Here is a 26604-nt window from a genome sequence, read left to right as displayed (position 1 = left end):
ACTTGCCCAAATCCCAGACATGTGCTACCTTAATAAAAGAATAGAAAATCCAGGAATGTAACGTCTCCAATCACCTCTCATATTGTGAGACTTGGAAAAAGTACAATTGCTTCTATTCTACCTCAGTAGTACAGCTTGACAGTGCCTAGAGTACTGCAGCACCAGCTTCAGGGACCTCGACTCCCCACACCTGGCTGGAAAAGCAGAGTTCTATTCTGACTTGTGTGAGGTCCCAAGGTTGCCTCCTCATTTTCAGTTACTACCCTCACAGCAGACAAGTGCTCACAAGAATCTCGGCCTTCTAAAGTATTCTAAGAGAAAAGAAGAAATGTTCAGAGAAGACTACCCTTGTGACCACAGAAGTGCCTTATCCCTCCTCACCATCAGACTCTGAACCTATATTTATTGATATTGTACCACCTCCACTGGTGACACAGTGATCTTTGGGTCTGACCTGTTCTCTTGGCGCCTCAGTGTGATAATTCAATGGAACTTCAGTGGCTGTTATTATCACTAGCCAGAACTGGAAATACTAATATCTCCCTGTTCTGTCACCTGCCTTGCTCTCCAACAAATCATTTCATTTATGTGTATTTTCCAACACTTCAGGATTACCATATTTTCTATAGGAACTGTTCTGGCCCGAGAGAGCACCTGGAGGTGTCTATAAATTGTTCACACAGATGTCATCAGTAAGTGTATTCCCCTCTATACTACACTGGAAGCTCTAGCAGTGTGTGTGTGTGTGTGTGAATGATCCTGATGATCACCATTTCTAACATTTATTTGCCCTCCAGGCACGGCACTTACTATGAGGTAGCCATTTTAAACTGACACCTCACCACCTTCCCTTTTCTCCTAATTGAGGAGTTAAATGCGTACAACCCTCTGTGGGGCAGTACCATGTTGTTTGATAGGGGCCTTCTGAATGATCAGCTTCTTTCCACACTCAACCTCTCTCTCTTCAGTGACTGTAAGCCTACCCACTTCAGAACAACACATGGCATCTCTTCAGTGATCAGTCTTTCAGTCTCTTCCTCCAATCCTATGGCTTCATTACAGTGTATGCTACATGATGATCTTTGTGACAGTGACCACTTACTAATAATGCTGTCACTTTCTTGTCACTGCTTCACTGGCTACGTGGCACGTTGGCAGCTGTGGGCCTCTGCTGTCACCTTTCCCCTTTCTTTGTCAGATGGCTTCAGTGAGGTTGTGGGAGACATTCACACTGTGATTAACTACACTGCTGGGACTGCTCTCCCACTCCCCCCCTTTCTAGGTCCCATATTCTTGTAGTCACTACCTTGGTGGACCAAAGACATTACAATAACTGCTCACGATCATCGAAGTGCCCTGCACCATCTCAAATGACATCCTTCACAGATGCCCTCATCACTGTTTAACAGCTCCATGCAAAGGCTCACTACGTAATTACACAGTAAGAAGAAACGTTGGGAGTTCCACATCTCCTTTATGGGAACATACGCTTCTTCATTTCACGTGTGGGCCGAGCTGCTTAGTCTTCTGGGCCACCAGAGGCCAACACCTGTTCTAGGTCTATTGATGCATTGGTCCCTACTGAACACCTTGTGACACACTTCGTAACAGTGATGGCATCCTCTTCTTACCTGGCTGCCTTTCGAGCACGTAAAAACAAGTTGGACATCCCCTATCCTGAACCCCATAATCCTGAATTATATACCGAACCTTCCACTGACTGGAACTGCTTCAGGCTCTTGCCTCATCAGACAGTATAGCTCTGATTAGAGTCTTAATAAGATGATTTGATATCTGAATGTTACTCAGAGACTCCATCTGCTAAAGGTCTTCAAACTGACTTGGTTAGAAGGTGTTTCCTCTTCACGGTGGAGAGGTAGTGTCATCTCAGTTGTTAAATCAGCCAGTAGTTCTTCTTTTTTTTTCTTTTTATCCACATAATCACCTCTTGGTGTCATCACATTTCACTTACCCTATGTGTCTGAGGCTTTTGAGGCTCCCTACTGAGTTTTATTCATCATTTTTTATCCCACTGATTATTTTGGCTTAGAGTAGGTACATCGCTCAGCTCCAAGAGAATGGCATCTCTCAGGGCTACACACTGAGTGTCACCCCTTCACCATCAATGGGATAATGACTTCCATTGGACCAGTGGTCACCCATGCTCTCTATGTTGATGAATTTTGCATTTATATAGCTCCCATTCTGCAGGGCTGACTGAATTCCAGAATGAAGGACATTACAGTACATGCACATGCCGTGCAATCTTTGTTAATTTGTTACCGATCATGTAGTACATATTTTGTAGTTGCTACCTAAGGTGCCACATCAGTTACATAATACCCTTTGGGGCCAGCATTCTTTTGCTGGATATGGGCTTGTGGACCCTGGGATTCCTGAGCTGAGGGACTGCTAAGTTCCACCAGTCCTCTGTCACCGTAAGCTGTGGGAATCCTTCAGCAACCACTGTATGGCACAGCAGTGGAATGTTGTGTGTCACAGGGGACAGGGATCTCAGCTTGGCTACCCATATCAAGAGATGATAAAAATCTCTATAACAAACCCTTCAGTCTTGAGATTTGCTGTGTGCCAATGAGATGCTTGGCTGTTGATGTGGAACAGTCATTAACAGGCAACCTCTGTGGAACCTGCTGCACCTCATTTGAACAAAGCTTACTTAGACACATGGGGCTATGTCTGGGTGGACTTTCCTTTCCCTAGCAGCTCGAAGGCAAAGTATTGCCCATCGTCCACTAATGGAGACAGAAAGTACACAGTCTGATGATGATGATGATGATGATGATGATGATGATATCATCCACTCTGATGTCTTTCTCGACTCTTCTTCGGAGGCAGTGGACCTTGCTGTTCGACTGGGAAAATCATCTCACTCCAAGACTGATCCTCCACCCATTGCGGGCTCCCCTCCCAGCAGAAAGTTGGGATGAAAGTGCTACCCAAACGACAGACTGCTTCCATCCTGAAGTGGAACATTAATGGGATCAGCACACATGTGAAGGAAATGGAACTCCTAGAACAGGAATGCACCCTTTGCTTGTGTTTGCAGGAAACATATTTTACATTGTGCGATGCCCCTATACTGTGGCGCTATATGCTTTGTTGTAAGGATGCCTGACTGGGGAAGGGGCCAAGGGAGGGGTTGCTGTGTTTGTCAATGTCAATAATTCAAACCACTCCTCTGCTCTCATCCTGGCTAATGACCTGCAAGCAGTTGCAGTTGAAATTCATGTGTATTGGAGGATCACTGTTTGCTCACTTTATTTGCCTATGCAAGATGCAATAGATTCTGAGGCTCTCGCAGATCTTACGGAACAACTTCCATGACCATTTCTCCTTCTGGGAGACTTCAGTGCCTATTCTGTCTCGTGGGGCTCGACCGCTGCCAGCCCTCGGGGTCACATTTCGGAAAGCTGAGCATCCTCAGCACAGGTACTCCCACTCATTTCTGTGCTGCTACAAGGTCACTCTCAGCCATTGACCTCTCTTTCTGCTTTCCAGCCCCTTGTGGACTCTGTTCAGTGGGGAGTCATTGACAACCTTCACTAGTGACAACTTCCCACTCTGCATTCATCTACTGGTTGGAGCTTTAACTGCACAGAATCCACCAAAATAGATGGACAGCAGGGCCAACTGGATGCTGTTCAGCCAGTTAGCTGTGTTTGAATACCACAGCAGCATCCAGGAGTGGGTGGACTACATCACATGAGTGATCCACCATGCCGCTGACTTATCAATCTCATAGCCCTCAAGTCATCTTTGAGGCAGCCTGTTCCTTGGTGGATCAGTGAGTGCCACTCAGCAATCTAGGAAGGGCATGCAGCTCTTAGACAGTTTAAGTACTGCCCAACAGCAGACAACCTTGAAGTCTTTCAGGTCACGAGAGCCAAGGCTCAACACATCAACTGTTCCACTTCTACAAAAGTCTGGGAAGCCATCAGGAAGATTTCTGGTAAACACAGTTGTTTACCAGTAACAGCAGTGCTGAAACAGGGGTGTTTCCAAACATTTGGAGACAATGGCAGAGCTTTTTGTAGCGGCTGCTGCTGGTGCCAGCCAGGATCTGGCATTGCATCAAACGATCATCCCTTCAGGCATGTGCTCAAAAATACCCTCCATATTTTGGATCTCCGCAGACGCAACAGTTGTGCAAGCTGAGAGATCCATTTGGAACTCTACTGGGGTGGTGTAAACTAGCTCCTGCACATGACCACAAAAGAAAAAAAATCTGTTGTTGTTGTTATTGTGGTCTTCAGTCTTGAGACTGGTTTGATGCAGCTCGCCATGCTACTCTATCCTGTGCAAGCTTCTTCATCTCCCAGTACCTACTGCAGTCTACATCCTTCTGTATCTGCTTAGTGTATTCATCTCTTGGTCTCCCTCTACGATTTTTACCCTCCATGCTGCCCTCCAGTACTAAATTGGTGATCCCTTGATGCCTCAGCACATGTCCTACCAACCGATCTCTTCTTCTAGTCAAGTTGTGCCACAAACTCCTCTTCTCCCCAATTCTGTTCAATACCTCCTCATTAGTTATGTGATCTACCCATTTAATCTTCAACATTCTTCTGTAGCACCACATTTTGAAAGCTTCTATTCTCTTCTTGTCTCTTATCATCCATGTTTCACTTCCATACATGGCTACACTCCATACAAATACTTTCAGAAACGACTTCCTGATGCTTAAATCTACACTCGATGTTAACAAATTTTTCTTCTTCAGAAACGCTTTCCTTGCCATTGCCAGTCTACATTTTATATCCTCTCTACTTCGACCATCATCAGTTATTTTGCTCCCCAAATAGCAAAACTCCTTTACTACTTTAAGTGTCTCATTTCCTAATCTGATTCCCTCAGCATCACCTGACTTAATTCGACTACATTCCATTATGCTCGTTTTGCTTTTGTTGATGTTAATCTTATGCCCTCCTTTCAAGACACTGTCCATTCCGTTCAACTGCTCTTCCAAGTCCTTTGCTGCCTCTGACAGAATTACAATGTCATCGGCGAACCTCAAAGCTTTTATTTCTTCTCCATGGATTTTAATACCTACTGCGAATTTTTCTTTTGTTTCCTTTACTGCTTGCTCAATATACAGATTGAATAGCATTGGGGAGAGGCTACAACCCTTCTCACTCCCTTCCCAACCACTCCTTCCCTTTCATGCCCCTTGCCTCTTACAACTGTCATCTGGTTTCTGTACAAATTGTAAATAGCCTTTCACTCCCTGTATTTTACCCCTGCCACCTTCAGAATTTGAAAGAGAGTATTCCAGTCAACATTGTCAAAAGCTTTCTCTGAGTCTACAAATGCTAGAAACATAGGTTTGCCTTTCCTTAATCTTTCGTCTAAGATAAGTTGTAGGGTCAGTATTGCCTCACATGTTCCAACATTTCTACGGAATCCAAACTGATCTTCTCTGAGGTCGGCTTCTACCAGTTTTTCCATTCATCTGTAAAGAATTCGCGTTAGTATTTTGGAGCTGTGATTTATTAAACTGATAGATCGGTAATTTTCACATCTGTCAACATCTGCTTTCTTTGGGATTGGAATTATTATATTCTTCTTGAAGTCTGAGGATATTTCGCCTGTCTCATACATCTTGCTCACCAGATGGTAGAGTTTTTTCAGGACTGGCTCTCCCAAGGCCGTCAGTAGTTCTAATGGAATGTTGTCTACTCCCGGGGCCTTGTTTCGACTCAGGTCTTTCAGTGCTCTGTCAGACTCTTCACGCAGTATCGTATCTCCCATTTCATCTTCATCTAGCTCCTCTTCCATTTCCATAATATTGTCCTCAAGAACATCGCCCTTGTATAGATCCTCTATAAACTCCTACCTTTCTGCTTTCCCTTCTTTGCTTAGAACTGGGTTTCCATCTGAGCTCTTGATATTCATACAAATGGTTCTCTTTTCTCCAAAGGTCTCTTTAATTTTCCTGTAGACAGTATCTATCTTACCCCTAGTGAGATAAGCCTCTGCATCCTTACATTTGTCCTCTAGCCATCCCTGCTTAGCCATTTTGCACTTCCTGTCGATCTCATTTTTGAGACATTTGTATTCCTTTTTGCCTGCTTCACTTACTGCATTTTTGTATTTTCTCCTTTCATCAATTAAATTCAATCTCTCTTCTGTTACCCAAGGATTTCTAGTAGCCCTCATCTGTTTACCTACTTAATCCTCTGCTGCCTTAACTATTTCATTCCTCAAAGCTACCCATTCTTCTTCTACTGCATTTCTTTCCCCCATTCCTGTCAATTGTTCCCTTATGCTCTCCCTGAAACTCTGTACAACCTCTGGTTCTTTCAGTTTATCTAGGTCCCATCTCCTTAAATTCCCACCTTTTTGCAGTTTCTTCAGTTTTGATCTGCTGTTCATAACCAATAGATTGTGGTCAGAGTCCACATCTGCCCCTGGAAATGTCTTACAATTTAAAATCTGGTTCCTAAATCTCTGTCTTACCATTATATAATCTATCTGAAACCCTCTGAGATATTTTTGGCCAGCAAATTGGTCCATGTTGTCCAATCCACCTATGTGGATACACCTGATTTAAGTAATTTCATGTTGTGGTATCATAGCATGGAGAAACTCTGTTCTTCTGTAGCCATATGTTTACTCTTACTTCCAGAGGAAAGTCTTGAAGTAGCTCTGCCAGAACCTTTCTTAAAAATACTGTCTAATTATGACCATTTCAATTATCAGGTGAAATGTAGTCCTATTATTTGGTTGTCTAAAATTCCCACCCACACACTAATCTTAAATTTATCTTGACTGCCATGCTTGTAAATCTGATGTAGGTTAGCATTGGAGCAACAAACTTTTCTTTTTTTATGTATGTTGTAGATTATACCTTGATTAAATATCAGTTTGTTGGCAAACATAAAAACTCATAAAACAAGTAACAACAAAGTAGAAATAATTTCGTACATTAAATCTTGTGTGATAATTAACCTTGATTTCAGAACTCTGCATATCTGACTATTGCGTTACCTTCCCTCAATACGTGTTTTTGTCTTAAGTGCTTAGTCACAGAGTTCCTGCTTCATGCATTCAACAATCCACTCGTAGCAGATGATATGTGAGACATAAAACACATTTTAGGAAACATTCTGTGTAAATATGTCTTGCAAACACATTGGAATTAGCAAACAATAACAGAGAGACATGTCTGCAAGCTCATTAAATAGAAACTGATTCATCATAGTCTTGTATTACCACTACCACAGCATATTGGATAATGCTTGGATGAAAGTGCGGAGTAGCATAGTGGAGTGATGTAGCAGTGCCCCCTACTGGCAAGAGAGGAATCAACAGGCCCAACTGCTGCATGTGCAGTGAGGTGTATCATCTGGTAACAACATATGTTCAGCATTTGTCATACAATTTTGCAGAATTTCCTGATATTTGTGGCCTTATGTGTCTTATATTAAATCACTTGTCTCTTCGTCATCTACATCACTTTGTTTTGTTTTTAAATGTATGTGCATTAGTAATTGTGTTAATCACATGATAGATGAAGTTATGTATTTGTAGCTTCTGACTAAAATATTGCTGATAAGTGGTGTGGCAGTGTTGGGTACAGTAACATTGTGTATATATGTAATGGATGAAGTAAACTTGAAAACTCATCATATATATTATGTGTTGAGCAGTTAACAAGCACATAAACAAGACTGAAAATGTTACTAAGCTTCCGTGTGCAGTCCTCCTTCAGAGTTCAGAGCCCCCTCAAACGTGCGCGCTTGCGTGCGCCCACACACACACACACACACACACACACACACACACACACACACACACACACTTTCACAGACAGGCACAACCTTCCGAATCTAGTCTGGAGACAGATTTCCCTATTCCTTCAACCATAGCTATGAATCAGCTGGAAAAAGTTAACCACATTGTTTCTTACATTTTTGACTATCTATAGTCAGGTCCAGTAATGAGAACCACCACCTCAAAAATCCTCATACCCCTCTCAAAGTGATATCCTGCTGCCAACCAAATTTACAAAATATCCATCCTTAAGTTCCACTTACTTCAGTAGTACAGAATTCAGCAGGTTGCTAGGGCACCTGAGGTGGTGCTTCACTGACACGTTCTGCTCCTAAGGCACCTTACAGTGTATCCATTGTGGGGATCTATACTCACTGCACAATGTGTGGCAGTTTACAATACATGTGAGTTGCCTAAGGTGGAGAGTCAATGTGGGGACTGGCTGCCTGGCCTTGGCCATGCACTGTGTGTGCAGACAATTGGCCACTCCTTCAGCAGGGTTTGCACAGCACACGTGGAGAGATGTTTGTCAGTTATCAGGAGCTTCAGTGTTAGGGGCATTATAAAGCCATTTAGGAAAATAGGGCTATAAAGTAGTTCAGTGTGCACTTGGTATGGGGGCCTCATTCGAGATGTCAAGGAAGCTGTGGCTGCAGCTGTGGAATGCACAAGGTTCAGTCATCTAATTGTGTGGCTCATATCAGCACCAGTGATGTCTGTAGCTAGGATTCTGAGGTCACCCTCAGTTTGTGCAGACAGCTGGCAGAAGTGATAAAGGCTGCTGGCCTCACTCGCAGGGTAAAATCAGAGCTCAAAATTTGCAGTACCATATCCAGCACTGACTGAGGTCCTTCAGTTTGGAGCCTAGTAGAGGGTCTCAACCAGAGTCGCTGTTGATTCTATCATGTCTTTGCTGCATATTTCAGGACCTGGAGGGGTGGAAAATTGTAGAACTCTCCTTGATATGTCAGTGGTACTCTACACACAGGAAACAGCTACTCGTGTAGCTGGCTAGGCAATAAGTTGATGTCCTCAGATGATTTCTCACCAGTCAGTACTCGGTGAGCAAAATCAAATCACGTACAAAATAAAGACACTTTGACTGTAAAAATTTTCACAGTTAATTACCAAAGCTTTTGTAACAAAAGTTTCAGAATTTGCCCTTACCGAGAAAGTTGTTGTACTCAAATTATTGTTGGAACCAAGAGCTGGGTGAAACCTGAAATACAAAGCTCTGAAATATTTAATAAAGTATCAAACATATATCAAGAAGATAGATTATATGATATATGAGGAGAGTGTTTGTTGCAGTTGGTAAAAATATTCTCTCTATCGAGGACAATATTGACTTTAATTGTGAAGTTACCTGGACATGAGTAACTAGTGTAGGTGAACACAAGTTAACCATCAGATGTTTTTATTGGCCACCTGACTCCACCATAACAGTAGTAGAGTTTGTTAAAGAAAGCTTAGGCTCAGTTATATGGAAGCACGTAAGTCATGCAATATTAGTTGAGGCAACTTTAACCAATCGAATGTACATTGGGACATCTGTAGATTCATTGCTGGTGCTACAGTCAGTCAGTCTTGTGAAACAGCTCCGAACACGTTTTCCAAAAATGATCATGAGCAGCTAATTCAACAGCTCACATGCACTGAAAACATTTCAGACCTTGTAGTTGTGAACAGGCCTGACATTATCAACAGTATCGGTATAGAGACAGGAACTAGTGATTTTGATGTCATAAAAGTGACAATGGTTATTGAAGTTACTAAATAAATCACTCAAGAAGGCTAGGAGAGTACTTATGCAGGAAAATGCAGATAATCAGTTGTTAGCAACTCATGTAGCCAGTGAATGGAAATCATTTAGTTCAAATATGACAGATGTAGAAGAGTTATGGGCATAGTTTTTACTGATCGTAGATGGCATGCTGGAGGTGTATGTGCCGAGTAAGTGGGTTAAGGACAGAAAAGAACCAATGTAGGTTAATAACAACAATCAGAGAATACCGAGGTTAAAAAAAGGATGTGGAAAATTCTGCTCCTTCGTAGAACCACTGACAGGTAGAAGGCTTCTATCCAGTCATTTGTTGATGAGTTAGTGTAGCAATAGGAGACAGCAAAAAGGGAGGTGAAGTTTTAAATTTCATGTTTAAGAAATCATTCATGCAGGAGAATCATGGAGGCATACTATTGTTTGACTGTTGTACAGACTCCCCTATGGAGAACGTAGTAATAGGCATCCCTGGCATAGAGAAGCAACTGAAAGAGTAGGAAATAAATAAGTTGCCAGGTCCAGAGTGGAATTCGGTTGTACAGCAAATACTCTGCAGCTTTGGTCCCTTACTTAACTTGCATTTATCGCTAGTGCAAAGTACCAAGCAACTGTATATAACAAGGATAAAAGAATGTACTTTCAAAATTACAGACAAATACCCTTAACATTGGTTTGCTGCAGAATTTTTGAGCATATTCTCAATTCAAATATAATAAATTTAGTTGACTGAAATGCTTCTGTCCACTAATCAGCATAGATTTAGAAACCATTGCTCATACAGAGCTCAGCTTACCCTTTTTCACATGATATCCTACAAACCATGGATGAAGGGCAACAGGCTAATTGCTTATTCCTAGATTCCAGAAAGTTGTTGATTTGGTGCCCCACTGCAAACTGATAATGATGGTCCAAGTAGATGGAATAGGTTCCAGTTATGTGAGTGGCTCAAAGATGTTTTACGCAACAGAACCTAGTATATTGTCCTTAATGGCGATTGTTCATCGGAGACGAGGGTATCATCAGGAAAATCCCAAAGAAGGTTAATATGGCTGCTCTAGCTCTCAGTATACATAAATGATCAGATAGACAGGGTGAGCAGCAATTTGTGCCTCTGAATTTTTACTGATGACATTGTAGTATACAAGACAGTATCATTGTTGAGAGATAAGGGTATGGGATGAATTGGCAGAATTTTGATGTGATGAACAGAAGATTGCTCAAATAAATAAATAAATAAATAGGTATTTCGTTGCAAAGATATATGAAATGGAACAAGCATGCAGGGCAATAATACAGAAGGTGAATGGTTGACTCTGGTTTATTGTGAGAATTGTAGGACAATGTAGCTCATCTATAAAAGAGACCGCCTACAGAACACTAGTGAGACCCATTCTTGAGTACTGCATGAGAGTTTGAGATACCCACCAGGTTGGATTAAAGGAAGACATCAAACCAATTCAGAGGCATGCTGCTAGATGTATTACTGGCAGATAGGATCAGGACATGAGTATTGTAGAGATACTTCATGAACTCAAATGAGAATCTCTTGAGGAAAGGCAATGTTCTTAATGCAAAACACTATTGAGAAAATTTAGGGAACTGGAATTTGAAACTGACTGCAGAATGAGTCTACTGCCGCAAATGTAAATTTAGTGTTAGGACTACAAAGAAAAGAGAAGAGGAACTGGGACTCCAACAGAGTTGCATAGACAGTTGATTTTGTCTCACTACATTTGCAAGTGGTACAGGAAAGGAAATGACTTGTACTGGTTGAAGGTATATTCGTCCATGCATCATACAGTGGCTCACAGAATATGTATGTACATGTAGACAAACCCTTACCATGTGGATCATACCTCCGTGGAAGACCCACCTGCAAGACCTGCCATCTGCACCGTCCCATTAAATCCTATTCCAGCCAACCACAGGTATAACCTGCCCTATAAAGGGCAGTGCCACCACTGTAAATGGGATTATGGGATTGTTACGTATTTGCTTAGCTGTAATTTTTGCACAGGCTTTTGTGTGTGTGTGTGTGGGGGGGGGGGGGGGGTTGGCATGAATCTGAATGAAAGACACTGCCAAACTAGCCAAGAGCAGAACTGATCAACCAGCAGCAGCAGGACACACCACTGAGCCCAGCATATCTAAATTCAATTTCATCCTTGAATTATATTGATATAAATTGTCCTTACATTACATCTTCTGTCCCACAGTCCTCCTAGCCTCAATCTCCTCGGCCTCCATCCCACACCACCTCCACCATTGTCACCATCAGGGCCAGTATAACACATACTCATATTTGTTTTTGACGTGAATAGGAGGTACATCCTTAAGACCAGAGCCAGATATGGTGTCAGTGAACCAGAAGTGAAACGTTTACTATGTAATAAATTTTAGGTTATGGCTCCAAAATTAACTTACGTCACTCACAGAGTATACAACTAAAATCTGTTCACTTCTTATTGTTCCCTGAGCAGAGGTGTGCGTGCAGTGAGACACCTGTAATAGCCAGCAGAGCTGGAAACAACATTGTCGACAGTATCATCGCTTCTGCTGTACACAGTAAAAGAACAGTGAGTGACTTACTTGAAAATGCTTTGTCAAAAAGGAGTGTATAAATTGCCAGTGCCTATTTAGTGTGTCTTTAGTACGTAAAGGAAAAACAGCTATGATCGAATGTGGTTTCCAAAATGCCACCACTGTGATCTATGGCTCAAAACAAGTAGTTTCGAAAGCAGTTTCATTCATTGTAGCAAAAAGCACAATTATAAGGTAAATAAAGTTGTTGGAATACAACCAATGTGAAATACAATGAAATGGGATATCCAGTTTGTGCAGTGCATTTTTTTGGTTGATCTACAGAGTAAGGTTTGATAGTTTTTTCTGTTATCTCTCAAATATTAATATCTGTTTGTTATGAGTTCAACAATGAGAAAAAAGGAATGAAGGAAAGCTCAGGAGGTTACAGACAAGGCAGAAAAATTAATTTGGAGAACTTTGACAAGAAGAGCAATGTAAGTGGTATTAATAGCAGATTCAGGGGAGAGGGAAATGTTGGGAACAGGGGGCCTTCATCTTTCCAATTGCAAATGTCCATTAATCATTATGTCTGAATTTAAAATACTATGACATGTGCATATCAGTGGATATTTTACTTACACTTTCCCTATTTATTACAAAGTATTTTTCTCAGTGATATTCATATTGATGTTAAGGAATTGTTGGGCCATCGTAAGCTGACATTTATCTGCATTTCTTTATTATAAAGGTTCTCATTTTTGTAGGTATCTTCAAGCTGATATAGGTACATGTCAAGTTTCGTGTAGGCTTGCCATCAGTGTCAGCAGCAATCTTTGCTATTTTGAAAGACACAACCAAGGTGACCAATTCCAGCAATTCCTTTGCATCTGTTTTACACTACTGAAGGCTGTTTCCAGTAAGAAATAGATTTTGTGTATTATTTGTTTCCAACATATTCTCACACTTCCTCATTTGTACAGAACTTTTATTGTGTTGTTTAATTTATCCTTTTGGAACCAGCTGCCCTGGGTGGTGCTGTGGTTTGCTTACACTTCCCCTAGAGCTGGCCCTGGTCACCATATTCACAGTTCTCTCTCTCTCTCTCTCTCTCTCTCTCTCTCTCTCTCTCTCTCTCTGTGTGTGTGTGTCTGTCTGTCTCTCTCTCTCTCTCTCTCTCTCTCTCTCTCTCTGTGTGTGTCTGTCTCTCTCTCTCTCTCTCTCTCTCTCTCTCTCTCTCTCTCTCTGTGTGTGTCTGTCTGTCTCTCTCTCTCTCTCTCTCTCTCTCTCTCTCTCTCTGTCTCTGTCTCTCCCTCTCCCTCTCTCTGTCTCTGTCTCTCCCTCCCTCCCTCTGTCCCTCTCCCAACCCACTCCTACACTTAAGAGTGCCATGTGTACGTTGTCCTACCTATGCTAAGGTAAGCTCATCAGTCCCACTTTCATCCCATCCATTTGTTGCCTCTCCCTCCCTCACTGATTTTTCTGAGGCTGAAGTATGACTACCTTTCCATTGTTCAGGATATTACAAAATTCCTTCCTTTTGATAAACTTATTGATTTGCTGCTACAGTCCTGTATATCCGGTGAATGAAATATAATGACTGAAATTCTGTACCAACAAAAACATGAAAACATGTTGTCCTGGAATAGTAATTACGCATTGTAGTGTCTTGATACACAGGCAGGTCTGAAGAAGAAAAAAGAAAGAAAGAATCTGCCCAGTAATGTGAACACAGGTGAGCTTCCCCCAGTGTTTTTGTAGTTGAAGGAAAGAGCTTGAATTTCTTTGGTTTAGGGTTGTGATAGTGGGCAATAAATCTGCCTGAGAGCTAGATGATTTACAACTCAATTGAACATTGAATTTTTAAATTCTGGGAAAGGTGCAAGGATTATTCTTGAATGTTTCTAGAGAGAGAATTTTGTGTCAAGTGTGCATGTGCCTGCATATACACGTGGTTTTTGCTTTACAGTCACTGTGCATGTGCATTTTTTTCCCTTCTGTACAATCATAATGAACTCAATAAAATAGCTTTTTTCATATATTAAGGGCTATGAAACATGCAGGAAAAGACTAAAGGTTTTTATACTTAATTATATTTCTTCTTCAGAAATGTACAATCAGTCCAGGCTGTGTGAAGATTGTGTGCCCTTATTGCTGTTTGTTTCTTGTTGTATCCTTATTCAGTGAGTTTTGTGATGTGTGTGATGTGTATTTTTTTTTTTTTTTTTTTTCTGACTCATTAGTTGCTGTTGCATACTTGCCGGAATGGAACCCCCAGCCACCAATGATGACATTGTTTAACTGTGAGACTTCGGCAGAATATGTTAAACATCAGAAAGAGAAGTTGCGAAAATGGGAAACCCATTTTACGGAATATGGAAGAGGCGTATCTATGTATCGAACCAGCGAGTTGGCAAGACTTGTACTAGGTGGTATACCTGATGAACTCAGAGCAGAAACGTGGATGGCTTTTTCAGGTATGGAGACCAATTTATTTGTTAGCAATCTATTTGAGAGTTTGTCACTGTTAGGCCATAGCTCTCTGCTGATATACATCTACAGAGCAACAAGTTAAGTGTTTATCTTTTTCTGTATTTTCCTCACAGTACACTTATTAAATTTTGCTGCTCTGTTTAAGAGTTTTAATCTCAAGTTTTGGTATGAGTAAAGTCATTCAGTCTGTAGCGCAGTAGTTGCTCACTGAACAGCCAGCTGCATACCGCATTAACACAGTAGCGTCCATCAGTGACACGTCAGGAGGGTAGTAAGTTACATATCTAGAATTTTTTTCTGATTTTGTAGTTGACTTCTTCAGTTAGTCTTGCTAGGATGGCTAGGATGTGTGCATGGTGTGTGTGGTTGCAGGAGGAGCTGGCCGCAGTTAGCGAGCAACTGAAAGTGCTTTTGGCTGTGGTTAGTCACCTTCAGGCTGCTGAATCAAGGTGTAGCGTAGGGGACTGATAAACTCAGATGTTAAGTCCCATAATGCTTAGAGCCATTTGAACCAAGGTGTAGTGGTGGTGAATGTGGCATGTCACATGGGACACCTCAGGTGTCACTTGTTTTGCCCAGGGGCTCTGCTTCCGAGGCACCTTCTAGTGCACCTTATGTGGCGGATTTGCCCTCACAGCAGCGTGAGTGGCAGGTGGTAATGCGTTCGTGTTTCTTGAGGTGAATACCCAATGTGGAGAATGGACAGCTGGCATCACCTATTCGCCCTGAGTGGACAGGAGGCCGCTCCTTCAACAGGATCTGAGCAGGCAATTGGGGGGGGGGGGGGGGGGGGAGGTTTTTACTAGTTATTGGGAACTCAAATGTTGCACATGTTATGGAGCCTCTTAGGCATGATGTAGTATTCAGGGCTGGAAAGAAAGCCAATGTGCACTTAATATGTCTGCCAGGAGGGCTTCATCTGAGATCCGAGATATGGAGGTGGCCTTGCCTGCAGCTATCAAGAGTGTAGAGTGCAGGGTGTAGACAAGTTGTGGCTCACGTCGGCACCGGCGTCAACTGTCGCATGGGTTCTGAGGTGATCCTCAGTTTGTACAGACAGCTAGTGGAGGTGGTTAATACTGCTTGCGTCATGCACGGGGTGCAAACAGAGCTAGCAATTTGCAGCATTGTTCCTAGACTTGATTGGGGTCCTTTAGTTTGTAGCCAAGTGGGAGGTCTCAACCAAAGGCTTCATCGATTCTGTGGCAGTTTTGGCTGCAGATTTCTGGACCTGCATTATCCTTTGGGGATTTGTAGGCCTTCTCTTGATAGGTCAGAGTGCACTACATGAAGCAAGCAGCTACTCCGGTAGCAGAGTACTTGTGGAGTGCACATGAGGGTTTTTTAGGCTAGGCATTAGTTTGAAATGCTCTGATGAACACTTGTCAGTTGGTCGATATGCAGCAAGGAAATTTAAATGGCATTCAGAATAAAGACATTTTGGCTGTAATAATTTTGTCAGTAAACTGTCAAAGTATTCATAATAAAGCTCCCAACTTTACAGCCCTCCAGGAAAGCTCTCACACTCAAATTATTCTTGGGACCCAGACCTAGTTGAATCCTGAAGTGGAAAGCTCTGACATACTTTGTGAGTCATGGTACACACATCGGAGATCATATTAGAGATCATAGGAGGGGAGGGGAGGGTGTTCATTGCAGTTGACAAAAATATTTCCTCTAGTGAGGTCGAAATTGAGTTTGACAGTGAAGTTACCTTTTCACGTATGACATGTGTGGGTGAAACCAAGTTAATTGTTCGATGTTTTTACATGCCACCCGATTCTGTTTTGATAGTTCTAGAGTCATTCAGAGAAAGTCTGTGGTCAATAGCATGTAAATACCCAGATCATGCAACACTGGTTGGAAGCCACTTTAACCTGCCGAGTATAGACTGGGATATCTATGGGTTCATTGAAGATGGTACTGACACAGTAATGTGAAATACTTTTGAACGCATTTTCTGAGAACTGTCTTGAGCAGCCAACTCGACAGCCCACATGCAGTGGAAATATCTTAGACCTCATAGCTACAAATAGGCCAATCATATCGACAATGTCAGTGCAGAAATGGGAATTAGCGATCATGATGTCATTATAGCAGCTATGATTATGAAAGTCAATAAATCAGGCTAGGAGAGTGTTTCTGCTAGATAGAGCAGATAAACAGTTATTAGTATCTTACTTAGTGAACTGGCATCATACAGTTCCAGTGAGGTGGATGTAGAGGAATTATGGGCAAAGTTTAAGCAGATTGTAAATCTTAGTCTGGAGAGTTATGTGCATAGTAAATGAGAGTTATGTGCATAGTGAATGGATAAAGGATGGAAAAGACTAACTATGGTTTAATAATGAAATTCGGAAGATGCTGAGGAAGCAGAGGCTGTTACACTCTCGGTTCAAAACGGTTCACACAAATGACAACAAGTACAGGTTAGCAGAGATCTGGGTTTCTGTGAAAAGGTCTATGCTTGAAGCATACAACTACTACACCGTCACACCTTAGCAAAAGATCTGATGGAGAAAAATCGCTAAGTATGTCTAAGGCTTCCATTCAGTCCCTTGTTGACCAGTCTGGTGTGGTAGTCAAAGATAGCAAAACAAAAGGTGAAGTTTTAAATTTTGCATTCAAGAATTCATTTACAGACATTTGTACAAACATGCCGTCATTTGACCATCGGACAGACTTCTGTATAGACGACATAGTAATAAGTATTCCTGGTGTAGAGAAACAACTGAAAGATTTGAAAGTAAATTATCACCAGATCTGGGTGGAATCCCAGTTTGTTTTTACAAAAAGTACTCTATGGCACTGGCCTCTTACCTAGTCTGAATTTATCGCAAATCTCTCGCCTAGCATGAAGTCCCAAGCCAGTGTGTTGTCCTCGTCAACGAGTGTTCATCAGAGACAAGGGTGTCACCAGGAGTGCCCCAGGAAAGACTGATGGGGCCGCTGTTGTTCTGTATATACATAAATAATTTGGCGGACAAGGTGGCAGCAGTCTGTGGTTCTTTGCTGGTGATGTCATAGCATATGGTAAGGTGTCAAAGTTGAGTGACTGTAGGATGTTACAAGATGACTTGAACAAAATTTCCAGTTGGACTGTAACAGTATTGTGAAAAGGAAAGTTGCTACTCACTGTATATTGGAGTTGCTGAGTCGCAGATAGGCACAACAAAAAGACTCATAAATAATAGCTTTTGGCCAGTAAGGCCTTATTCAGAATTGGACTGCAAACACACTGATACACTGTCTCACAAATGCAGCTCACACACATATGACTGCAGTCTCAGGCAGCTGAGGCCACACTGTTTGTGGGAGTTGTGTTTGCATGAGTGTGTATGTGTGTGTTTTCTATCTAATTCTGATGAAGTTCTTACTGGCCGAAAGCTATTATTTGTGACAGTCTTTCTGTTGTGCCTGTCTGCGACTCAGCATCTCTGCTGTATGGTGAGTAGCAACTTTCCTTTTCACAATATTGTTACATTCGATCCTGGATTTTCCATGGTTTAAAATTTCCAGTTGGTGTGATGAATGGCAGCTAGCCCTAAATGTGGAAAAATGTAAGTTAATGCAGATGAGTAGGAAGACCAAACATGTAATGTTCAGGTACAGTATTAGTAATGTCCTCCTTGATACAGTCAAGTCATTTAAATATCTGGATGTAATGTTGCAAATCGGTATGAAATGGACTGCAGTAGGTATGGCGAATGGTAGACTTCAGTTTATTGGGGGAATTTTAGGAAAGTGTGGTCCATTTGTAAAGGAGACAGCATATAGGATGCTGGTGTGACTATTCTTGAATACAGCTCAAGTATTTGGAATGTGTACCAAGTTGGATTGAAGGAGCACATTGAAGCAATTCAGAGGTGGGCTGCTAGATTTGTTACCAGTAGGTTTGAACAACACGCAAGTATTATGGAGATGCTTTGGGAACTCAAATAGGAATCCCTGGAAAGAAGGCAACATTCTTCTCAAAGAACACTATTGAGAAAATTTAGAGAACCGGCATTTGAAGCTGACTGCCAAAGGAAATACTGCCGCCAAAATAAACTGTGTATAAGGACCATGAAGATAAGGGAAATTAGGGCTCATATGGAGGAATGCAGACAGTCATTTCTCCTTTGCTCAGTTTGCGAATTGAATAGAAAGGTAAATGATGTAGTCGTACAGGGTATCCTCTGTCATGCACCATACGGTGGCTTGCAGAGTTTAGATGTAGCTGTAGAATTTTTGTTGTTGTCTTGGAATTTTAGATTACTGCTTATGGTGAAGGTCTTTTCACTGTTGTGTATTTATGTGCTAAGAATAAATGCAAGATTTTAATCCCTATAATGTTCTTATACTTTAAATGAAATAAAAAAGAAAAGTAATTCATAAAATAGTTAAAATCCCAAAAAGACAGCAAAGCTGCCCGGTTCTTACCTACTGGAGGTGTGTGAGTGAGGGGGAGATTGTGCTGGGGAAAGGGGCAGGTCACTCAAAGCACAGGCTAAGAGGGACCCACCTTTTATGAGGAGAATGGTAGCTAAAAATGAAAAAAGGGACCTCAGAATAAATGAGAGAGAGTACAGTACTAAGCATTATGGAAGCTTTATTTCAGATATTACAGTAGGGACAGAGTTGGACTGATTAGAAGAAGATGAGAAAATGAAAAGTAGAAAGAATAATCCAACAAAGAAAAAGTGTGTGTGTGTGTGTGTGTGTGTGTGAGTGTGTGTGTGAGTGAGTGAGAGAGAGAGAGAGAGAGAGAGAGAGAGAGAGAGAGAGATTTCCATCTCTGCTGGAGTTGGAGAGAAGTTGATGTTGGGGTGAAGGGATTATGTGAAGTGTTGGTGTGGATGTAACAGGTGGTCACATCTCACTTCTCATGTCATAGAACACACCCAGTAGGTGGGTATGGGGCAGTCCCAAGGTGAACAGTTATTGTTTGATCAGTGATGCATTCTGTCTGTCAGTTTTATTGTAGTTTTAGTAGTTACTTATTTCTTCTGCTCTGTGCCCTTCTTACCCCTCTCTCCTTTCTTTCCCTCCTCCCACCTGCGTCTGTCCCTCCCTCTCTCTCTGTCTGCCTGCTTCCCTCCATCTCTTGTATTCAATGCACTGAAAATATTTTTAACGCGATATTTGCACATATACTCACCAAACAGCACCATTTGAAAGCACATAAAGACTAGAAAGTCCTAGCATTCAGAAGCAGGATCTCCTCTCCTGTCACAAGAGAAAATGTTTGAACAAGAATAGACTGGTAAGGCTTCAAGATGGAAGCTAACTCTAGTTAGAGTTACCACGTGAAATCCTTAAATGTTATTTATCCATCTTTCCTAGGAGGAGGAGCCCTTTGTGCTGAAAGCTAGTTTTGTCTTTCTATTCATTTCTGTGTGCTGCACAGTGGTGAGCAGATTTTCTGTCTATATTACAAAACTCTTAACCAGCTGCTCTTCGTACCAAATAAGTTACGTTCTACAATTGCATTTGTTTCTTCAAATATGTATGTCTATAGGTGCTGCAAATGAAATGGCAGCTAATCCTGGTCTTTACAGACTACTTGTAGACCAGTCATTAGGCAAACCATCGACTGCAAATGATGAGATAGAGAGAGACTTACATCGTTCCCTACCTGAACATCCAGCATTCCAATCAGAAGTTGGTATCTCAGCACTGCGCAGGGTACTTTCTGCATATGCATGGAGAAACCCACAGATTGGTGAGTCAGTTTTCATTCTCTTATTTAAACGAAAAGGTTAGGTATTATTAATTTATTTATCTTGATTTGTTTCACATCAGCAGGCGGAACTGCATTTCATAACTTGAGTCCACTTTAAATATGGTGTCTAAGGGTTGAAACACACCTAGTGATGTTGATTCTGGAATGACTGTATGACTAAACAAATTAAAAATGAATACTACAGACCCAAGTATAATTTAGGGCAGAGTCTGTATCCAATATCTGAGGTTTGTTGGAGGGATAATGAAACACCCTGAATTATTTGTCATGTGTCTTCAAGAAAGACATTTAGTTTCAATATTATTTAAGAATCAAGGTTTGCTATTTTGTTGTGAATCTTGTGATGAGTGACAGTAATCTAGTAAACTGAAATGTGGGGGTTGGGAAGGAAGAAGATCATACTGGTGAAAGGCCTTGAGTTTGATGAACTACGTACGGAAAATGGGAAAGCTTTGATCAGGTTACACACAATCTGCATTTCCAAAAGTGAATGTTATGTTTATTTTTATAGGTTACTGTCAGGCAATGAACATAGTTGCGTCAGTACTTCTGATTTACTGCTCTGAAGAACAAGCATTCTGGCAACTTGCAACACTTTGTGAGAGCTTGCTCCCAGACTACTACAACACTCGTGTAGTTGGAGCACTGGTAGACCAAGGTGTTTTGGATGACCTTACATTGGAACATCTACCTAGTCTACATGCACGGCTCGATGCACTAGGAATGATACGCATGATATCTCTGTCATGGTTTCTCACCATTTTCCTCAGGTACTTTAAAACAGATAATATTTTATAAAAGTTGTGGTAAATTCATTTACTGTTAGTTTTTACCAAAATTATTGCAACCTGAGATTGGTAAGTAGAAACTGAAACACACACACACACACACACACACACACACACACACACACACACACACACACGACTATTTCTTATTTTCATTAACGACCTCACTCTTCGTTCTGATACAAAAAGTAAATTTACCCTTTTTGGAGATAATACTGCAATTCTCACTGACGAATTATCAGACAACAATATTGAACGAACTATGAACAAGGCTTTCAATGAAATTTTAAATTGGTTTTCTTCAAATGGTCTCTCACTCAGTGCATAATATAATTTATTATGTGAGATTCCGTACATCACAAATAACTCGTGAAGAAATTAATGTAAAGTGTACACATTAACCAATACAAACAGTTCAGGCTACAAAATTAGTAGGTGCCTATATAGGCAGCAAATGTAATTGAATATCCACATTCTTCATCTCTTTAAAAGACTTAGCTCAGTAACATTTGCACTATGAGTTATTGCTTCTGTGACTAACATAGATACCATTAAGGCTTACTACTTTGGTTACTTTCATTCATTAAGGTTGTTTTCTTTGTATTTTGGGGAACTAACCTCTCGTAGAAAAAAAATTCAGTGGACAAAAAAAAGACCATTGGAGTAATGAGTGGTGTCCATCATAGACACTCTTGCAGAGACTTGTATTGAAAGATGAGGATACTTACCACCTCCTCGTTATGTGTTGTTTCCTTGTTGACCATTGTGTATAATAATTTTTCTCTGCACAAAGACTACAGTGAAAATCATGACTACAGCAAAAGAAACAAAAACAGTGGGCGCTGATGACCCCGCTGTTTAGCGCCCGTAAACCTCAAACACACACACAACAAAAACAGCCTGTATATTGAATTGAGGAATTTAATCTGGTTCAAAAAGGAATTTATTTCTCCGTTATTAAGTTTTTTAATGCACTCCCACCACATATCAAACTACTTCTCAAACAGTTCCCAAAATTCGAACAAATTGTGGAAGATTATGTAATACAGAATTATTTTCGTATGGTCGTTCAATTTATGAGAGAAAATGAATATAGCCATTACACACAATTATTGTACAAATATTTTTAATTTTGTTTTGAGAAGTATCATAGATATACAAAAATTTGTTTCTTGGTACTCGTGTATTTATTTACCATAATATTAGCTTAATTTTGCTTCCTGTGCGTATCACTGATCCTTCCTCAGTGTAACACAATTATCTGTTAATTGGGGTATATGTCCTTTATTTGATAACTTTGTTTACATTGTATCTTTTATTGTATTTATGTAATTTATATCTTAACTGTGTACAGTTTCACACACTCCAGTCATAGCAAATTACTCGGCACATGTATCTACAGAACACTAAATAAATAAATAAATAAATAAAACACACACAGACATGGTAATGTTTACTCATGGCGGCTTTTATGCCAGAAGTAATAGTGTGGTAAATATTATTAGAAAATAGTGGTAAACAATAACACTCAAGTAAAAGTACTGTGGCATCAAGAATGAGATCCTGGCAAGTGTCTGATATCTTCAGTACATATTACAAATCCATTTAGTAAGGAGCATAGTGCCATTCTGGGATTCATTGTAAGTGCAAGTATCAGTAGGCAGTTGATAATTTCAAAATATGGAGGTGAGGACAAGTAACAGCAATGCTTGAAATGCGTGAGAAGTTGGTTGGGAGATAACTTGCATACAGAGAGAATTATTCTTAACCATAAGACCTTAGGTAACACCACCAATCACTTGCAAATTCAGAGTAACATGACACCCATTTGAACTTTTGACAGAACAATTAGCTTACAAACCTTTCCCTAAATCATTGTAGTCACTGACCATGTGAAATAATGTATACCTTTTTTGTATCCATTGCATTGCTTTCCACCATGACAAGATCTTCTTGTGATTCTGCTGTTCAAGACTTTCTGGATGTAGGAAATTTTGGTGTCTTAATAATTTATGAAGTTTAATTTATGGTAAAATGCATAAATGACATATTTTGGAGGTATGGTTTTTGTTCTTGAATTAAAATAATTTAGAGTAACTGAAATTTTCATTGGTGCTTGGTAGACCTTAATAATATCAAAATAAAGTTCTACAAAATTATATTTATTTCTTCATGAACTGGCTTTCAGTTTCTCAGGTCTTCTTCAGGTGACAACTGAATGTTGCAAACACAGATAAACATGGTGTGCAATGCACATAGATACTATTTGTATAAAAGACACAAAAATGACACAGTGTTAAGATGGAAAACATTCATATGATGCAGTATATGAAGTTTACATTCCGTTAAGAAAATGAAAAAGATGACCCTACTGGAAATACACACACAAATGGCACAGAGTGCCAGCTTAGTATTAAATTATCAGACTTGGTTTTCTCTTTTCCCCTTTGTTAAATTAAATTTTCTTCACAAATGTTAAATTCAGACTAAATTCATCGTATTGCTCATCAGTTATTTAATGTATCTCCAAATAAAAGCTTTGCTTTCCCCATTTTTAGTTTATGTAATTATTTCTTTGTAACAAACTGTAATGTTTTCCTGTGTATGGTGTATATGCCCCCGGACACTGGGAAAAACCTAGGAAATTTTTCGCCCACAAAAACTCCAAAAACTTTCCAAAATGCCTTGAATTTTTTATTGTTTTAGTTTTCAGTTAAATTTTTGTAATTTTGACTGATAACAACTGATACTCCAACAAAGAATTTTACTTTGTCCCACTGCTGCAGAATAATGCTCCAGCAATAAAACATGAATGAGAGAATAACATGAAAATAAAACTGTAGTTGCAAAGAAAATGTACCATTTGCAACAAAAAAAAAGAGACAGGGCACACACAGGCCTCTGCTGACAGTAAAATGTGTCAAAGGCTATAGCACAAAGACTATACAATAGTTCTCAAAAACAAACTGTTTTTGATGAGCATGATATCACAACTGTTTAAATTTCTAATAAGGAAAATATTGTGAATGGTGATTTGGGAAACTTTGAAAGTAAAGTAAATTTCCTTTTACACAAGGTGCATCATGCTGTGTGTGAGAATGTGTGATGAATTTCTTAAACCATGGAGTGCTTTAATCTCATTCAAAACTTAAAACTTTGAGGACTGGCCACTTACAAAAATTTTGGGTCCAGGAGACGAGCCATTATGTCATTATTTAAAATTATACTGGCACATTTGCATTTGATGTATCTTAAAGGGTAACGTATGTTAAAGGAAGACCAAGGTTATCTTTTCACATTTATTTTACTTCTTTAAGGGTTACAAATTACGTGATTACAAAGGAAAAAAAGTATAATAATCTTGACTGTTAATTTTAACCTAAAAAAGTATAAATATCCATTAAAAGGTGTTAGTTGAGTTCTTGAGCAATTTCAGACATAACTGGCTTTTCTACAGAAATATCAAATTTCTTTATGGAAAATGTAATCAGTCAGGTAGCCTATGAAACGTTCGGTGCATGGCAGTGAACTTTTTTATTTATTGATTTATTTATTATTATCATCGAGTTGAGCTTCTATGGACTGCGCGGTAACAACCAACTTCTTGTTCTTGTACCAGCTTTGACTTCCTGCAGATATCTTCTGAGCCCACCAAGCAGTGCCTGTTTATGCTCTGCGAATAATGGTCCTCCCTGTCTTTTGGACATTGATGACATTTTAAAACCTTGTTGGTGGTTCACTAATCTTCTAACTTTGTTCCTGTCAGGAATTTCTTTCTCTGGGATACCAATCTGTCTAAGATCGTTTTCACATTCTTCGAACCTTCTTGGCCTTGTTTTCTTAGATCGGATGAAACTCCATATTGTTTTTGTAAGTCAATCACCATCCATCCTCATGAGGTGACCGTAAAATAACAATTTTCTCTTTTAATGGTTGCTGTGATAGGTTCTGCCTTGCTGTCCAAGTCCTCATTTGCTCTCATTCGCCATTGTCCATCAACCCATCTGTTACCTAGGATTTTCCTTAATATCCTACACTCTCACTTTTCCAGCCGCTCAGCTTGACCTTGTCTATTCATGGTCAAAGTTTCGGATGCATATAAGCTCGCAGGTTTTACAACTGTATTATGATGTCGGAACTTGGCCCCTATACTCAAGACTTTTTGTTATAGGTACTCTTTGTCAGTTGGTATGCTTGGTTTAACTTCCTCGTCCTGACATTAATTGCTTCTTCTTCTAATCCATTCTCATGGATGACTTCACTGAGATACGTGAAATTCTTAACTCGTCCGATTTTTCCCGGATTAGTGATCCTCCATTCAGGTCTATCACAGATGCTCTTCATATATGTGTCTTCTGAATAGAGATCTGGAGTCCAACTTTTTCAGCAATTTCTTAGGTGAACACATATTTGGACAGGAATTTGTCAGGTGTCAAGTATGAAATGGATGTCACCACCTCACACTTGAGGGTAGCTGTGTCACTTGGCAGGGGTTGCCGCTAACCTCCTGTGCATTATACTGGACAGGGGGTGGCGGAGGGTGCTTGTGTGCATTGATTGCATTATTTTGTGAGCAATCCTGTAGACTGTGCTATGCGTTAATTGAACAGTTAACAATTACTGAGCATGTCTATGCATCACTGTGCTGCATTATTTAGGAACAGTTTGTAGGTCTGTAGTGAAATTATTTGGGAAAATTAGGAGTTGTTTACGTGTCTGTAGATTGTGTATTGTGACCCCAAGAACATAAGGATGAGTGTTTTGTCAGTGTGATAAACATATTACATTGCTAAATAAACTGTTCCAAAATAAATAGAGTGCACTGCGGATAGTCTATTGATCTTGTTGACTGCTGACACTGTCACAATTTATAATTGTGCTTGTCAAAAATATTCAGCTGCTGCAGTTTAACATGTGCACTTAGGACCCTGCTGAACCATACCCTTGGAAAAAAACAGTAAAAATTTCTTGACAATCTGTATTTTATGTGAAAGCTTAGCTTTTCTTTTAGCTATACTGTACATATAATTAACTTAAACCATTAACTTTATCTGTTTGTGTGTTTGCTGTTGTTGCTGTTGGCTAACTGCATCACATGTCCTATGCTCTGAATACCGGCTGTCATTGGCTTGCGAGATGAGCTAGCGACATGAGCTATGATTGACTAAAGTACATCACAATCTCGATTTCAGTGCTTTGGAAACTATCGTAATGTATTTGGTGGAGTTTGTATTTATACTTTCATAACACAAAAATATCCAATGTACATGTTACTGCGCATCAAAAGTGTTCTCAGAACAATTATTTTTGCTGGGTTTCATTTCCAAAAAAGTGTTGGAAAATTCGACACTGGTGTATAAAACCTTAACACTTCAAAGGATTGATAAGTTTTAAAGCTCCATGGGAAAGTATATTGTCACTTAACATGGAAAAGAGGTACTTTCACCTAGGGTATAGAGTATTTTCACTCGTAAAAGTGTTATTTTCACCCGAGAAAGTGTATT

The 26604-nt window shown here is 40.2% G+C and overlaps 1 protein-coding gene across 2 annotated transcripts in view; it reads left to right on the top strand.

Annotated features, from left to right (window-relative positions):
* LOC124805065 (TBC1 domain family member 9) overlaps positions 1–26604 on the top strand; it is a 170275-nt gene that overhangs the window by 42233 nt on the left and 101438 nt on the right. For both annotated transcript variants that reach the window (XM_047265501.1, XM_047265493.1), the window contains exons 11-13: positions 14338–14571; positions 20088–20291; positions 20824–21082. In XM_047265501.1, coding sequence (XP_047121457.1) covers positions 14338–14571; positions 20088–20291; positions 20824–21082 — 697 coding nt within the window. The remainder of the gene's footprint in view (positions 1–14337; positions 14572–20087; positions 20292–20823; positions 21083–26604) is intronic.

Source organism: Schistocerca piceifrons, chromosome 1 (genome assembly GCF_021461385.2).
Source record: "Schistocerca piceifrons isolate TAMUIC-IGC-003096 chromosome 1, iqSchPice1.1, whole genome shotgun sequence".
Classification (NCBI taxonomy): Eukaryota; Metazoa; Arthropoda; class Insecta; order Orthoptera; family Acrididae; genus Schistocerca; species Schistocerca piceifrons.
This window is presented reverse-complemented; position numbering and strand designations above follow the sequence as displayed.